The sequence below is a fragment of the Vanessa atalanta genome, chromosome 12 (assembly GCF_905147765.1).
Source record: "Vanessa atalanta chromosome 12, ilVanAtal1.2, whole genome shotgun sequence".
Classification (NCBI taxonomy): domain Eukaryota; kingdom Metazoa; phylum Arthropoda; class Insecta; order Lepidoptera; family Nymphalidae; genus Vanessa; species Vanessa atalanta.
In genome coordinates, this window is record NC_061882.1 from 8,005,415 (window position 1) to 8,024,669 (window position 19,255).

At 30.1% G+C, this 19,255-nt stretch overlaps 2 protein-coding genes across 11 annotated transcripts in view; one reads left to right on the top strand and one right to left on the bottom strand.

Moving 5' to 3' along the window:
- LOC125067793 (dmX-like protein 2) overlaps window positions 1–2,881 on the bottom strand; it is a 30,084-nt gene extending 27,203 nt beyond the window's left edge. For all 5 annotated transcript variants that reach the window (XM_047676562.1, XM_047676563.1, XM_047676564.1 and 2 more), the window contains exons 1-2: window positions 2,615–2,881; window positions 1,808–2,008 (exon numbers count right to left, since the gene is read on the bottom strand). In XM_047676562.1, the coding sequence (XP_047532518.1) occupies window positions 1,808–2,008; window positions 2,615–2,701 (288 nt within the window). In that variant the 5' untranslated portion in view covers window positions 2,702–2,881. The remainder of the gene's footprint in view (window positions 1–1,807; window positions 2,009–2,614) is intronic.
- Window positions 2,882–3,496: 615 nt separating this feature from the next.
- LOC125067796 (endophilin-A) overlaps window positions 3,497–19,255 on the top strand; it is a 37,387-nt gene continuing 21,628 nt past the window's right edge. For 3 of the 6 annotated variants that reach the window (XM_047676570.1, XM_047676574.1, XM_047676575.1), the window contains exon 1: window positions 3,497–3,674. The gene's annotated coding sequence lies outside the window, so the exon portion shown is untranslated. The remainder of the gene's footprint in view (window positions 3,675–19,255) is intronic. The other 3 variants (XM_047676577.1, XM_047676572.1, XM_047676573.1) reach the window with 1 other exon arrangement.

A 19,255-nucleotide genomic window follows, 5' to 3' on the forward strand; every position in this document is an offset into this window, starting at 1 on the left:
ATTGACTAACCGAATGTAATCTGAACATTGTAACGTCAACTAGAAAAGATTTGATTTGTTTATATTTGAAGATTATTACATACCTTCCTACCTAGATTCCATTACTTTTAGATAAGATATGGCACGTATTTTATATTTACATTGTAATAGATCTGAAAAGCGCCAATTTAAAAAAAAAATTAATACCATTCAACTTTTTTGAAGAACACCCATACATATTATTATAAACATAACGTAATTTATTAATTTGTACTCATACAATAAATGTCCTTTTATGTTTATGATTTTTCATATATCCGTAACATTGTGATGTAACTTCGAGGTGAGCAGTATTACTATGCATTATTATGAAGAGCAATTTAATATACCTACAATTGCAAATCATGTGACTTACGAGAGCGTTGAACGAATTGAATACATGCAAACTGTTTCATCTATATTTATTTATTGCCTACACGTATGTACAAGGTCTCTTTATGAATATACTTTTATTTATATTGTAATGATGAATGTAATAGCCATGCAACGCTAATGAGCCACTAAGAATGAGACGCGCATAGGCAATTAAATGGCAACCGTATTAATTTCAATTCACGAGTATCTTGTAAAATAATTTATAACCAAAAAGCGAAATCATCGTTCAACTACACAACTGTATTTATTTAAACAGTGATTTCGCTTCCTTTCATCATTGATTAGACATTCGAAAGGCGAAGACCCATCATTATTTTACTAATCACCTCCCAAAATAACGTTTACAGGTAAAACCGTACCTTACGCTAAAAACAGCTAAAAATAAGAATAAAAACTATGACTATCGTGTAAAATCGAGTGTCTTACACAATGACCAAACATGTCACTGTGTATAACTTTTATCATTAGCCTAATTTTAACAACGCATAACTGAAAGAGTAGTCACGTGTTCTTAGCGTGTAATTGAATAGAAAATAAACATTTGATTATTTAGTGTCAAGGTAAACGCTTCAGTGCGTTTTTGGCATTTCGAATTTACCTAATAAAACGTCGACTGTTTTATATCGTGTTAAACACGTTTATCGGGTAACGGGTACCGTACGAAAGTCGCGTAAGTATAATGTTATATTAGTGCCATATGTTTGTTTGCCATAATTATCGAAATAGTTTTTCTATAGACTACAAAATATATTTATTAAATGCGAAAGTAAATTTAGACAGAGTTACTTTGTTTGTCTGTCTGTCTGTAACGCTTTCTCTGCCAAACCACTAAGCCTAATTTCATGAAATTTGGTATGAAGCAAACTTGAACCCCGAGGACATAGGCTACTTTTTTATATAAAACACCCGATGACCCCTTCGACCCCTAAAACGCGAACGAAGCCGCGGCGACCACTAGTTAATAATAAATTATTAATTGTAATTAATAAAGCTGTCTAAATGGAAGAAAACACATCCTAAAAAAAATTATTGTGTTGAACACGAAATTATTACAGCAATTGTTGTTTTGAGTAATTTCCTTTGAATTTATACCAAATAAAATTACCAGTTAATAAGAAAAAATAATCAATAATTTACTAATTTAAATATCTTATATAAAATTATCATGATATAGATGAGTTCCAACAAAAAAAATAATTATGCAACTATGTTCTAGAAGGAGAATAAAGGCTTTACATAACCCTTAAACGAGGGTGGTACTGACAGTTACATAAGATTTAAAAATTTCATATCTTTTCATGCATAACAATAAATATGAAAAAACAGGTAACAGTTGAGGATTAATAATATAAGATGACTTACTTATTATGAAATATTTAAAAATGTTACTTACGTGAGTAGTGGCAGCTGTATGTATTAGGGGAGTTGGTTCAAAAATACACACTTCTGCACCATAAGCTGCAGCAATTTTTCCCGTATCAGTGCTGCAGTCAAGAGAGCTAATACGAACGTAGCCATGGATGGCACCCGGAATTATTTGAACACGTTCAAAATTTGAAGCAAGAATTACTATATTACATCCTGCTGCATAGGCCTACAAATAAACATAATTCAATGTCAGAAAATAGCATATCTACACTTTATTGTTTAAGACTATATTAAAGGTATTACATAAATGATAGTTTAAATTTTAACAGACCTAAAATTGTTTATGTAATAGCTATGTTTTATTATTTTTCAATTAAATACAATCCATTTAAATGAAGTCATTAGCACTATAATTATCAATTTAAAAATAATTTACCTGCTAAGGAAATTGTATTTGTTTTAATATTATCATATTTTATACTTAAACATGGTGCGCATTACACTATCCATCACTACATAAACACAACTTCAAGGTAAACAATATTTTTTACAATAATAATAAAAATACTCAAGTTATGAAAATTATTGTTCACAGAAATTAATTTACACATTGACCATAATTTAGATTCTATTAAATTGTTTATTTATAAAAAGCACATAAATGTGTTTTGTTCACACCTAAGACAATAAATATTATATTCTTATCATACCAGTCTAAATTAGATTTTCCTGTTAGGACTATTACTCTTAAATTACCACTACAAGGATCTTATATATTTGGTCACGAGACTCGCACCGTAATCAAAGCTTAATGTTTGCTTTATATACTTACTGTAAAAGGTATCCCTTCGACTGAACCAACAGCAAAACATTGATCTCCTGAATTACAGGCACCACTAAGTACTTGATGACAGTTCATAATGAGCTATTTTAACTAAAATTTTCTAGTTATATTTGTAGCAAGTTACCGCACAACACGACCATATTTTTAAAAATGTAATACATAGTTAATATAAGAAGTAAAATTCAGCATTTGGAATTAGTTTTTCTGCGAGTTGTATGATCACGAATATTTCTCTATGACACCACACATCGAACGTGAGAGAATGACGTATGTAATACTAGAAAGAGATAACAACAAAAAGTAAACCAATATTTGTGACATTTAAGAATTTTTTTTATATATTTTACATTTCGCAAATGAAATGAATTTATTATGCACCTATTTCTGTTAAGGTTCTAATTTCTGTTTATTTTTAGAATGTTGAAATAATATACTAAAAGTTACTTATCGTATCAGAACATCAAAAATATTCTGTGAAAATCGACGTACACGTTATGATAAAAAATAATTTACGTGTTGTAAAGTTACGAGTAATTAATTAATATCAATGAAAAAAAAATGATAAAAATTCATACACGCTGTGGGAAATAATTTATATATAATCACAATTATTTCTTCTATAGTAAACTATATATATATAACTATAATTTGACTAAAGATGACATTTATTATTATTTTTTTTATATTTTTAAAACCAAACCATATTTTTTTTAAATATATTACAGCAAATAAAATTAAAACATTATTTCAAAAAATTACTGGAGATAATTAAAATGTATAATATAAAAAGAAACCCAAAATCTAATTGGAGTTGCGGAGTTACGAGATGACAAGTTACGTTTCATTTAGTCGGTTGATGTTATATTGTATGTGTACATACGAGTTCAGAGTTGTTTTTGTGTATTGATGGGGTATTGAGTATTGATCTAAAATTTTAAAAAGTTATTTTATATTATAAAAACATAGTGGTGCTAAGTGAACCCAGTTATTAATTGTCTTCAAGGAATCATAACGAATTAAACGAAAAAAAGGCAAAAGCTACAAGAAGGTAAGATGAAAGTGTTGAACGTTCACGTTTTACTAAATTAAATTCCAACTACAATTTTTATTAACAATAATAAGCCTAAAAAATTTGCAAAGGGATTTGCAAATTTATATAGTTTTGGCGGCAACGCTCACTCAAATTTCTAATTTCTCTCAACTATTTAGTAGCCTATGATTCAAGTTTTCTAATGCTGAAGATACTTTAAAATGTAGCAGAAATATATAGAAACAAACAAATTATTATGGTTTATTGTATTGTATATATCTAAATTTTAGTAGAGCTTAGTATTTCGTAGTACAAAGCTATATGAAATCTTACTATTAGTATGACTTAGTTTTTTTGGACAAAAGTTGTATGTTTTTAATGAACCTCATATTTACACAATTAATTATATTTTTAAATTTCTTTATTTTTCTGTGAATATGATGATATTTATGTTCACATAGTATTTTTAGTAAGAAATATTCTCTTCATTTTTGTATTAAAGTAATATTCTGTAAATTCTCTTATACAAATGTCATAATTAGCTCAAATATATTATTTTTTTAAATATCGTGTTTCTTACAATAGGCTGTGTATAAGATATTTTTGTTGTATGGATCATTGAACAATAGCATTACTTAGCTTATCAGCAACTATAATAATAATGGAAGCCAGGAATTATAGATAAAATGTTTTAATTGGTAAATGTCGATGGGCTAAATTGACTCGTCACTTTTTACTATGAAACCGAAAGTTTAATTAATTGGAATATAAAGGGAGATTGTTTTATTGTCATAAATATTTTAACAAGAATTATCTTTTAACCATTCTATAATCCTTGTATTCTTGTGTTTGTTTAATTTCTTACAATGTATCAACATCAATACATAACATTTTATCAAAGTGATTCATTTCATACTACTATCTCACACTGATATGATAAAATTGGAATCACTGGCCTTAACTTCCCGCCAGTGTTGTTAACGAATGAAATTTTATTTTTGAACAGGCACTTGTTCTCATAATTGAGACTAATAACTGACGACACATAATTGACTGAGTATTTCAATTAAATTCAGACAATATTGAACCTTATGGTTTAAATAGCATTAGATGTTATTAAATTTTTTGAATGAATTACTGAACATGTTTTACTATGTCATAGATATTTTTAGTGAAATACTCAGTAGACTTGTGTTATCTAAAGATTAAGTATATGATACAATGGTCCAAAATAGAAAAAAAAAACTGTGTGATATTTTTTTTTTACTTGTAATTATATCATAACAAAAAAATATTTATGTAATTTATTTATCTATACTAAATGTATTTGTTTGTGGTGCACTGAAAATCTGTATATTAAAATATATATACACTTGGAATTAACACTTTAAAGAGATGTATAATAAAGCTTTTTTCAATATTGTACATAGTGACAAGAAAATATTAGTCGCCATATAAGAATACAGTTAGAGGTCTACTGACTTTCATTTGCTGTAAAGATTATATTATTTACCTACTTCCAAATTTAACGCTGTTCTAAATTTTAATCAGATTCACTTTCATATCAAGTTTGTTTTAATGTCGTAATGAAAGATGTCACAAACAATTATATAAGCGAAACAAAAGATTATAATTATATAACGAGTTGATCACAGATAGTTTTCACTTGTATTCATTATGTCATATATCCAAAAATATATTTTAGTTAGGTAATTTTATTCTCTCAACAAACATCCTGCATGTTATGAATTTTTTTTATTACTTTCTTGTTGGATGTAGTCACTCAGCGGTGACGTGAAAAAGAAAATTAGATCAGATTATTTTAAGGAGAACTGGCGTATTCTCGATTGAAATATGTAGTCAACTACAACTCTAAGTAAACTAGATTGTATTGCTGGCAAGAGAAGTGTACACAAAATTGCAGCTAACAGTTGTGTGAAACTGGTTTAATAAATCAGCTGAGTTTCAAATTTGACTCATACATACCATCAAAATTTAATAATAAATGCTTGTAAAATAATAAGATTCAAATCACAGCAGGTTTAATGGCAGAAACAACTATAAAATGATCAACTAAGTTTAAATTTCAACTAATTAAAAATTTGAACTAAGTTCAAATTCTACTTCAGTTTTTTGTGCATTAACCATTCCTTACATCGCCAATGCGCCACCAACCTTGGGAACTAAGATGTTATATCCTTTGTGCCTGTGGTTACACTGGCTCACTCACCTTTCAAACGGGAACACAACAACACTGAGTAATGTTTATGTAATTGTTTGGCGGTAGAATAAAACCAAGAAAGCTTTAAAAATTATAAACTAAATTAAAATCGACCTAAACCCGGAATCTCGTCATCACATAACTCTAACCGAATGATGTAATCCTATAACGAAACTAACAAGTTAGTACATAACACGTGAATTTGATTTTAATAGACATTATTAACTTAAACTACATAATAACTATATCAGTGCCTCAGACCTAAAGTGGGCAAACTGCATGTAGCATATCATTAATAAAAAAAAGCAAATAAAGGATCCTGAAATACTTTAAATCTCGTACATTATTAGGTGGTACCTATTTGGCTCTTCACTATTAAGTTTTTACTTTTAAGTCATTGTCATGGGTCTCACCGCATGTTTACTGTCTATTTCGTTATCAACTCTCATGTAAATCATATTTTTGTGTGTGTGTTTGCTGACAATTAATACATACAATCGATCAGACGATGAAAACAATTTCTGACCGCTTGTCATTTAAACTCGTAATATTTCCTGTAATCCCCCGGGATTTCGTTAATTTATATGCAGGATTAGTCGTATAGTTGTTCAAGCGGGATACCGGTCTTGTATTCTCTTTACTGGATATTGCTGCAGAAGGGCATAATGGAAGGACATTATAGAATCCGTAGACTCGTGTTCGGTTTTTTTTTGTGGAATAATGTGTATTAGCTCGCAACTAATATGAATTATTACGTAGAAGCGCCATCCTCCAAATGACTTAGAGATAATAAATATGCAAACATTTTCATTAAAAAACGATGCATCACCTGTTGACTTTAAATTTAACACTCTATTTATTAACTGATATCACAGTTAAGCCTCATTATTTTTGGTTATATAATATTTTCCATGTTATATAAATATTGCAAAAAAATTGTTTTGATAAAGAGTCAAAAGTTGCTGCTTCCATTCAAGTTTTTATTACTCGTAATCAGAGTTATCGACAATAGAAGATGAATGCAGTCAGTTAATGCGAGTGCACTCGCTCCTCGAGCGCTGGGGGTCTGTCTATTTATAGAAAGCTCTCCCGCTCTTCAATTAGCACTATATCTTGCGTCCTTCATATTAAAAAATATACCGTGGTTAAAATTTTAATTAGTAAAAAAGAATAATTATAAGTTATAACAGACAGCGAGTCGAGATTATCTTTAATTGTAGCTCTTGAATTAATCTTTGAGTCGATGTCTATAATAAAAAAGTAGGTAAGTACTTTTAACATAAACATATTTATTGTCAACATATAAAAGGAAACACATATTTTTTATTCGTTGTTTTCACATTAAAGGAAGATAATAAAATCCTTAACCTATATTAAAGGCCCTTTGGCTTATGCCATATAAATCTTTATACTAAGCGAACCTTATTGCCTTAATACCTTATCCAACAAGAAAGTTAAAGGTCAACCTAAGCTGGCGCATTCATTCATTTAGTTATTAATTTTACTTATATGAATATATAAGTACTTAATGATGAATGATAAAATCATATGATTCAACAACGAGGGGACAAGTCATGTCTCTCTTTATTAAAACGATATTTTAAAATTAGAATTATAATTAGAACTATAGATATGTAGGTCTACTTAACCTATTTGGCTGTGGACCCATTTCTGGCTGAGTAAGCCGGCAGACTGTCGGGCGCCAACGTATCACTGTTACGACTAAGCATTAACACTACTTCAATCATTATATATATATTTTTTTTTGATAAATTTGAGGGGTGATTTAAATTTTTACAAATTCTGGTGTTGATTATGATTGTTAAATATAATCAGAAACAGTACATATTTAATACTTTATCCTAATAAATATTTAATTTTGTTTTCACTACGTATAGATTGGCTATATCAGATTAAGCAATTAGAAAAAGAAGGAATTCAATTTTCCTTCAGCCGATATAGATCAGTAAAACACGTAGATGCCAATAGACAGTTGCGAGGTAAAATCTAAGATAACACTTGTGCTTAGAACTCATGTGTAACAGCGAGCAAACCTTTATGTGGCGAGTGGCAAATTAATGAAACATGTGACCTTTTAAGTCTAATATTCCACTATATATAAGGATACCGGCAGATTGGAGAATATAATAGACAAAGGCGACCTTATGCAAAAAATAAATATCAAAGGCGTGGAATAAGTACCTATCAAAGTTTTATTGTGACCATTAAACGAAGAAATCGTACTTCGATATCTTCTGAAGGAGCTATAACTAAGTTCTATGAAGTTCTACAAATGACAGTTAGTGCTAAAACCATAAGAAGAAGATTTTTAATACGATTTGTCCGTTAGAGAACACTATTATTTAATTATTATTTATTCATTTTTTATTAAAGAAAATTTACTTATCAACTGATATCGATTAGCTTTGTATACATTTGGTTTAAGATTGTTTTTATCGATTGTCTCTAATTATATCCATGAGTAAAATTATTTTGTGACTAATGGTACCATGTAACACAATAAAGTAATTACAAAAGTACCTTTCCAACACAAAGCTTTATTTGGCGGAAATTTTTATCAAATTACAGTATTTAATATACCAAATTGTACTCTTATCATCACAAGAAACGTCTGCAAAATTTCATTTCATGTTTGTATATGATTATCTTTTTGTGAAATATCATAATGGTAGGATAAAGGTCAAAGTGATAAGGTTACCAGTGATCACATAATATTGTATGTAAATCTATACCTAATATTTTAAATGCGAAACTGACTGTCTGTTACCTCTTCACGTTTAAACTGCTGAACCGATTGAGATAAATTTTGGTATGGAGATAGTTTTGAGTCCCGGGAAAGGACATTGAGTAGTTTATTTTATCCCCTTATTCATCCCTTGAGAGAGAGGACGTGGGGGTGACGGTTTGTGTGCTATAGGTAGTTTTATAGATTTCGCATGGGTAAAGCCGCAGGTCTAGCTATTATGTTGTAAATAATAATAATTATATTCGCTTCGAATTTTGAAACCTATACCTTGTTGAAGTTTTTACATTTTCTTATTACTTTGCCAGAACCGCAGATCATTAAACGTAGCAGCTTATTTGACAAATAGCTGTAAATGATAATCCTAATTAACTTTGAAATGTATGTTTTATTTTAAAATTAGGTCATATTACAATTGTGTTTATATACTTAGTAATATTATTTTTATAGTTATAAAGTTTACCCTCCAGGGAAAATACTTCTCACCTCTCATTTCAGACGATCTAGTTTTCAGTTTTCGGTCATCACGCCATTGTCGTCTGGGTCGATCTCACGGTCGTTTGGTATTCGGCGTCAGAGTTCGATACCATTTCAGCTTTCATTGTAACGTCCGTAATTTGTGTTTATCGTGTTTCTTATTCGGTATGTTAATTTGACTCCTAGGTTACTGCGCTCTATCGATCGCTGGTTAGGTATACATAGAGGAATTAAATACATGATTCGGTATATTAGATTTTCTGGCATAGAAACATTAGAGACCTATAAGTGGCGATGGTATAAGTGGTGTTGGTAGTAAACTAGGAATATCATAACTAAAACCAATTTATTTATATAGCAGTTAATTATTCTTATTGCAATTTACGGTGTTAATATTAAGTATTCGAGGTGTATAATATCATACATTATATAAATAAATCAAAATGTCGAATTCTATGGTCTTATTGGACATTAATGATATTGAACGAATTGGGGTGAGGATTACGGAGGCGGGTGGTAGAGAAGGGTGAGAAGTTCACAAAGTCAGAACTGCCTGTGACATCGACGAATTCTGATAAAAACTTCGTCGTAATCACCTATTTTATATTTAAGCTAATATGCTTATCATCGCGGCTTTGCTCGATTTCATTTTTGCTTGATAAATGTAAAAGTCTTGAAAATAAAATTTAATCAGACAATTTTTATAAAGCCTATATGACTATGGGATTATTTAATATTTTTTCTCTAAAAAAACGTCCCTCTAATCAAGTGATATTCAGCATCTGTTGCACTTTTGCGAAGCTTGAAATAAATAAACACATCTTATGCTATTTTAGTCTTGTGATCAATTGATTCGTTCTTCTAAACTGAAATGAGTAATCAAATGGCTTAAGAGGTACTTTATTAATATATCATACAGTAATTATTTTTATATTAAGTCACAAACAGTATACACTATACTTAAAGAAATACTAAAATTATTCAAATATCAATTAAGTTACCACTAAATTAATAACACAATAATTGGAACATTAACAAACGTCTGAACATCATAATATGTTCGTTTTTGTAACAGCAGTGTGATTCTGTAAGAATTCATTTCGTATCTCACTCTTGAAATTTTGACAACCGACTTACGATGATAAGTCATTTTGATACGTGTATCCTATTAAATTTATAATTATTATAATCAATGTCGCATATAACTTTCTGACATTTGACGTTCGTTTTCTGCTTTCGACTTTCTAACAGAATGCCTCTACTTCACACTATAAGCATAGTGTTGACGTTTTACTGATATTCTTAATAATCTGAACTTAATTTTCAATCATATTTTTATTAATACAATACGTCATTATATTATTGTTATAAACGAATTAATCTTTAGATAACTACAATATCATGCTTCTTCATTATCCTAATCCCAAATACTAATGAATTTACACACAGCGATGTGACCTTTATTTTATATTACGTTACAACAACTGTTTATGAAGATTAATAGAACTATACGGCTATTATTAATGGGTTATTTATTATTTGAAAATTATCGCAATAGATATAGTACACATACACATACATATAGGAAGATATGTATATACATATTTGAACCAAAGTAAAGCAAAAATAGTAGAAATTAATATAATTATAATTTTTTTTAATGTGCGATCTTAAAAAAAAATCTGAGCCTTACATTAGCTTAGGAAGTATTTTCTAGTATAAGGAATGAAAATACACAATATAAAAAACTATTTTATTAATCATAAAATCACTTGATGGTCTTAGGACACACAGGTCAGGATGGTCTTAGTCCAACAGACTTAGTACTAATTCATAAAATGTTTCTTCTTCACGACACTCATCGTTTCATGTTTTCTTACGTAAGGCTTATTCTTTTATCATCATACATCTTTACATAGTATAACACAAAGTCGCTTTCTCTGTCCCTATGTCCCTTTGTATGCTTAAATCTTTAAAATTACGCAACGGATTTTGATGCAGTTTTTTTAACAGATGGAGTAATTCGAGAGGAAGGTTTTTGTATATAATACATAGACAATATAGTTAAGTAACACTGATAATTTTAAAAGTTTCTAATGTGATGTCGTAAATTTATACATTTTTTGCGCTTACATTGTAAACGCTGGCTGAATCCTACGAGATAGATCAAAATAATGTACTTCAGTATTGTACACCTTAAAACGGTCTTCAAAAAAGTCCGCGATGGTATATGTCTCTTAGGGATTACCCACATTGCAGCCGTGCGAAGCCGGGGCGGGTCGCTAGTAATATTATAAAACAAAAAGTCCCCCGCTGCGTCTGTCTGGATTAAGAATTAAGAAGTTAGTATTACCAAAACATAATAAAACATAAGTATAAATTTGTGGGGCTGGGCTTAGAAGCTTGAGGTCCGTTGTTATCAGATACTAAAAAGAATGTATAGACCTTTCTAAGAAACTAATCGCGACTTGGTGACCAGCTGGCGCTTAGATTGGGCCCTGCAATTCAGAGTGCCAGCGTCTTGTGTACAAAATACAAATTCTATAGGACAAGGTTTTAGACGATGTATTTTTTTCTATAATTTGTGTATAATTTTATTATTGTTTTATTTATTACCTGTATTGTTTTATTTAAATTCTTTTTATTATTAACTTCCATAGCATATTCTTTAAGTTCATGCCTGCTTCACACTCATGTTTTTAAATCTTATATTATTTAATTTATCAAACCAATTACCATTATACCCATATCTAGATTATTTATGCACGTTATTATCTAATATTATTATTATGTTAATTAATTAATGTAAATCATAATTAATTTTAATTTATGCGAGAAATAAATTTATATTCTATTCTATTTTATGTTTTAATATACAATGTAATAAACGATAAATAATATATTATCAAACAATTTATCTCGTACCTACATAAAAAAATAGTAAAAATCAAATAGATGTCAAAACACTCCTTATATTTGTTACGTCACATGTGCGCGTCACGAAACAGCAACATTTCATTTCACCAGCTCATGCCTTCCCTTACACGCCCCTCTCCGTATGCGATCTCATTTCGATGCCTTTTCTATACCACGACCGGTTGCACTGTACCTATTTTTGTTGGCGTAAAGAATATCGTATAACTATTGCGATTAATTCATACATTCTTTCGAACTGAATTGTTATTCAAAGATTATTAATCAAAGGCAAACTCATTTTTGCAATAAATGACGTACCTTAACATAATAAGTACTTGCCCGAAAAAGCAAGAGTACAACCTCTATATGCCGTAACGGATGTCACTTCAAATGGATTAATTGAACTTAAAATTAGTAGCCACTTACGTAAATAAATATATAACATTCATGTGTGTACTTTGCGTCACTTTTGTCTAATGTCCAAAACGGATTAGGAGCATCTTGGTTGGCTAGAGAGAATGACATGCGACATTAAGAATTATTGCTCAGGCTGTGCGTTATATATTCAGTCAGTAAGGAAGACATTGCCGTATTTTCTACATGTATAATATTTATAAATATTATATTGTTAATTGGTTTTCGCGTTATACGTTATATTTGTTGATAGTGTGGCCTCATAAAAATACTAAAAAGTACTGCAAAATTTATCAGATTTTCCATCATACATGATTAGTTTATAATTGTCAATATAATGTTATTATAATCAAAATAAAGCTAGCCAGTCTGGGTGAAGTAAAAAAAAATATACTTTCCGATCGCAGCGCCATCTACCGGGTTCAATCTAAACAATTCACGGACTCTGGAAATTATGTTTTGAGAACATTTTCCAGCGCCTTGAGCTCAAAAATAGCGAGAAGTTGTAGGGATGGCCGGCAGGATCAAACATTTTTTACATTTCTTGTTTAATGTTTTATATATATGTATATACAGACAAGAACTTGAAATTCACGCTTGTCACGTCTATAGTCTAAAGCGTAACTTCTTATATAACAATATCATAGACTAAAACCTTCAAGACGCGCAGCATCTTCTGGTTTAATTTTATTTAAGTTTCATTACAACAAAAACGTCTTCTCATTTATTACGATAGATTAATCATTACTTTAGATAAAGAAATAAAGTAAAACTAATATCGCTTCAAATCTACTTCGATATTCCAATGGTATTCCACTGATGTCCTTCTCAAGACATTTCTCATCCAACGCGAATACATCGCACGTCGTGTGCCATTTTCCTTGTGTCTTTTAAACAGTTTTTAGTATATCTGAAACTTGTTGCTTACAGTATAAAGTTCAAAGATCAGTGACCATGAAGTGATTATGTGTTTGGTTTGATAAGGATTAATAAATGTGTTACTTATGTCTATGCCTGGACCTACCTATATGTACTTATACTTAATTTAAACTTAAGCGGTCGAGATCCGTGGATAGAACACGTGGATCTTAAGCGAAATCGCGGGCTTAAATCTGAGCAAGTATCATTTAGTTTTTATGTGCTTATTTGTATTTATCACAAAGTAACCGGTGATTATACCACATGTATTATGTTACATACATAATAATATCTGGAGAAGCTTGGTGGAATAGGCTCCAAATCTTCTAAATGGGAGATGGTTTAGTATGCAGTATTAATTGACTGTTAATATTAATGTATCCTTACAATTAATATCTATATATTCTGCGTACAATATACAACCTTTACAAATCTACGTGTTAATCTTCTCTACGAACACTCCAGAAACTGCGATTTCCTTCAACTGCATTGAGGTAATATACTACAACTGAAATCAGGAAACTACAATCTAATATGATATAAATTTAACTCTCATAGCTATTTGTAGGTTGCTGGTGAATTCATAAAGTATAAACAAAAATCAATTTTCCAACAATAGCAAATTTTAATGATAAGTGTTTGTACAGATTGTATTACCCCAACCTTTTATCTACTCTGACTAAGTGGTACTTTAAAAACCCAACATAAAAAAAAAAACTGGTTGTAAATAACGCTGGGAACAAGAAAACGATATTATGTAGATTTTAATTGTATTCACGTCCCAACTGACTTGTCGCTAAATAAATTACATAATTTAATTAGAGTGCAAAGCGTTTTCTTTCAAAAGAAATGTGTTCATAATTCTCTAATTATGAATTCTGAAGTATCTATAGGTACTTCTTATACCACAGATTATTATTTATAGCATAGTATCGGTTTGAAGGGTGAGTGAGCCACTGTAACAACAAGGGACGGTTGGTGGAGCATTGCCGATATAATGAACGGTTAATATTTCTAACATCACATTCACATCACAGGCTGACATCACCGCGTGTATCTACACTTAATCGAATTTAGTCTTTATCATTTTAGTTGTTACGTGGTATTTGTTTATAAATACATGTGCAGACATAAAGTTCATTGTTGTGTGCAAAATGAAAGAAACTCACAAACTGGTTTGGAACGAGATATAATTTCGGATAATTTAGAAATGGAGTCCAAATTATGTATTTCCTATAGATAAAAACGAACCGTGATGATCCAGTGGTTAGAGGATATGATTGTCATCGATGATTCCGAATTCAAACCTAGGCAAGCTTCACTGTATTTTCATGACGTGCTTAATTTGTGCTTATAATTTATATCGTGCTCGGCGTTGAAGGCGGATGAAAATCCGCCACGTGTATCCATCAACCCCAATTGGAGTAGCGCGATGGAGTAAGTTCCAAACTTTTTCTCAAAAAGATGAGGATGCCTCAGCCCGGCCATGAGACATACAGGCTGTTATTTGACTTTTTTTTTCTTTTTACCTTAGACCTTTAGAGGTGAAGTTATTCCATGGTTTTTGTCTTGACGTAAAATGTAAATTAAGTTTCTTAAGCTTTAATCCGCACACTAAGTTTCAACACTGTGCAGGTTTCTTTAAAATCCGGTTAGCTCTTTTTGTAGATAATACGAATAAAGAAAAGACGAAGAATTTTAAAAGGACGGACTTTCAGGAAAACCCTTTTGTAGTTTCGCTATTCATTTTGACTTTAATTATCACACGTTTTAAGTTATATTCTATTTCATTTCTCTTTTATACCAGGTATTTAATTAAATTAATTCGCAACAAAAGAAATTATAATTGTAAAGCTTTTTCCTTGTTATAAAATAAAACCAACCTTCGCTTCAGTATTTCCTAAGATGATTCAAATCATGCCGTAGTTACATGATCAGCTGATGTGAAGATGAAAAATATTTTGAACGGAATTTTTCAAATGTTAGTACTATTTGAATACATAAGAAAAGAGAAGTAAAATTTATAATAACATGCACATTATATATATAGCATTGGTACTCGTAAAGCATTTCGTACGCTTTTTCTTATTGAATACGTAAAATAAAAGTCGTAATCGTTTCGAATCTTATACGCAAATATGTAATCTTAATTCGCTTGACACAAACATCAAAGGAATTCTTTTTTCGGTCCACTTACTTTTCTCTCATTTTCTGACCAAAAATCTTTATGAAGAGGATCCAAAGATCTCGGCAGATGTTAGGCTGATGTAGCAAAAATGAGAGTGCGCGCGCATCACGCTTCGATCCGTGTTAGTCATTTGAATGAACCGACAGTCAAAAAGCGAATACCGTCAAGTGTGTTGTCTGAAACGTACGCCGTAAATAGCTCAACGTAAAGCCATAATAAGGACTGAATGAAACCAGAATGATACTATTTTTGTATCGGCCTCGATTGTTATATTATTCCTGTCAACTTATATGTTCACATATCATACATTTTGCACATATAACACAATAATAATAATAACTTTATTTATAATTTTAAAAGTCGAAAGTTATAAGTTTTGGTACCTTTTAAAGGGTAAATCGGCATCGATTACTGTAGTCTACATTAAAAGTATTTATTTTGACATCAAAATCGGATGATCACGTTATAACATATTATATTAGGACAAATTGTAAAAGAGAATGATGTTAAATAATTTGATATCTTTTTAAAAGTCTGTTTTGGTTATTACGCAGTTAGTTGAAGAATTCATCATTGGAATAAGTTTTATTTGTATAATTTTTTTTATGAATATTATTATTTGAAATTATATTTGATCGAAAATAATGTTATAACTTATAACACACCTTTTTCTTCAAGGATTTTTTAGAGTAGTTAACTGTCTGTAATATATTTGACTTATATATATATAATTCTGGTTCTGATATGCTTACAAAGCAGTTTTGAAGTAATTAAATTAACAACACAAGGAAGGGAACAAAGGGTTTGTTATAGGAACGTACGTACAAATATTCAATATCATTGTTATTTGCAAAATGAAAGAAACTCGATGAATATAAGCGTACCATTTAGTATTGTTTTTATTTAATAACTTTCTTAAAATAAAAAACATAATTACTAAAACAAAAATCATTAATTTAAGTTTACTTAGTTGTAGGGTTTTGTGCAAGCCCGCCTAGATAGAACTCCAGTCATCATATATTCTACCGTTAAGAAGCAATACTTTGTATTGTTGTGATTAAAATTTAAATAAGTTTATATACATTTATTTCGGTGTTTATATACATGTCTATCGACGATGGTGACCCCGTACCATCAGGTGGCTCATTTGGCCTATTGTGACCACCTGTTTTATACAAAAAGGCATTAATATAATTGAGCAGTACAATCTTTAAACATAAAAAAATGTTTAAAAACCCTTAAGATTACTCATCCTCTCGTCTTGATTCATCTGTTGCTATATTATTCTCTTCCGCTCAATTTACGTTGAGTTATATATATATATATATAAATTTTAATATAAATTATATAAAACAATATTCATTAAAAGGCTGAGAAAAACTTTACGCGGTACAGATGTGTTTAGCTGCTCATATCTGCTGGCGGAATTTAATAACTAGGTACGAACATGATTTAGTATGAAAAAAATATATATTATTGTCAAAATATATAAAAATCTTCACTTAAAGAATTCCAGTATACCGTCGGTAAGTCGTCTTCGATCGATTTTCAAATCTTCAATAGACCAAGCCACTTGTAAATTAAGGTTTTACCAGGACAGTAAGTTTAATAAACGTTTTTATTTAGTAAATATGGTTTGAAGAAATTTTTATTACTCGGTCATGAGATAGTACGGCTTAAGGTTCCATTTAATCCCTTATTGTAGTTTCGATCCGGATAGATTAGTCTTTTGAATGATTATACGTAAATTAGTGACGTCATAGAGTTAAAATTTAATGAATTCCTAATTACGAAGATACCAAGAAAATAAGCCTAGCCCCTCCCCTTTCTCTCCCGTTCCGCGGGTTTAGACCTCCCTCGTAATACTTGGAAAAAGGCATTGCTATTATAATATTAAAGAAGGGTGATTTCTACAGGGCCGTAAATAAAATGTGTTAAAAATAAATCTTGGAAATGTCGTCATCGATAGAGAGATAAAAATATATCTTTTAATATTGGGCGTCAACCACTAGGTGAATTTGCAGCTTTGATTGTCGAATATATAATGGGTAGGTATGTAATGATAATGTTCACAAAAGCGAATGCACGAGCGAAGTAACGAAGTTACATGTATGTAAGTCGATTGCGTGCACCGAATACTGGACAACATCAACAATAACAAACGGATATCTTCACTCAGTAGCAGAATATGCTATTTTAAATATTATATGATTATAATTTAAACAAATTAAATATTCTTGTACTTGTAAGACTAAACTCATGAACAGGAAAGTTGTACACGTTGGTATAAGTCGCCACTAAAATGTTACTTAAAGGAAGAATGACATAACATGTATTTTTTTTTATTTCACCTATATCATAATATAGATGAAATTTAAAAATATAATCGTGTTATCACGTACTTAGCGTAGGTCGGCAAAATAAATCTTAAAGGTTCCACGAAATTGTTACGTGACGAAACATTGCTACGTGTCGTGTTAAAAAAAATACATAAGACATGGCTTTACTGGATATATATACACCAATGAATATTGTTGTACTTTATATTACAAAAGTACTACTAATACAAAAGATTAGTTCTCAAGCCATTGTCCCATCTGCCAATAGGTATAACCTTACCTTTGATATCCAAATAAAACGACAAAGCATCTTTGTTTAGTTCTTAAATATGCTATGAGTGAATAGATCCTAACATTTTGAACGAGTTGTCAGGAATATAACATCGATACTTTTTTATTAGAGGTTAAAATAAGATTTTCGACTTAGTTATTACTCGTATGTAATGGGTAGGTGTATTTTGGATGTTGCCTTGTATAGTTTGAATTACGCCTTCATTTAACTCTTCTATTATACCTAATTACCTTTGAGTATAAACTGAAGTCATAAAGTCACGTGTTCTATAAAATAATATAATTTATTCAGGATTCAAAAAGGTTTCAGTAGGTAAAGGAATACATATATATACAAAATTTTGCTTCTACTTTCTAAATATTAAGCTTTATTACAATTTTTAATTGATATATTTTCTGCGGATAGTAAAAATTTGTATTTGGTATATAAATTGTATACTTATTTCCGCTCACGCCTTCACTCGAGTTTTAGGGGTAAGTCGTCAGGTGTTAGACATTAAAATGTAGTCTATATTCTCCTTGGAGTTAAGTCTTGCTTCATACCAAGTTTTATCAAATTCGGTTCACTGGTTTGACCGCGACAGAGTATCAGACAGACAGAGAGTTATTTTCGCATTTATAATATTGCAATAGATTATCTCTAAACAATAACATTTTCTACATAAATAATATATTTGAGTATGAAATAGGAAGTTCTTATAAACGAAGAAGTGTCTAACACTCGGCCTAATCTAGAGTGACCAAGTAGTACAGGATAAGCACAAGCATAAGTAAATTCATTATTTCATAACTTGAAAATTTATTACGTTTAATTTAAAGTTGTTCTCGGAAGACATGAAACTTAAAATGAAATTTTAGTATTAAGTAAAACGAATGTAATAACTAGGTACTTGTTCGCTTGGCGACAAACTTTTCGATAAAGTCCGACGATTTACAAACGAAGTTAATGTTCAGTTTATACATATATACTATATAAAATATATAAATCGTCGAGCTTCAATAGGTCAACAGTATTAGTACCGATTGTCGCTAAAAGTCTCAGATTCGAACCCCTTTTAAGCTGTCGCTATC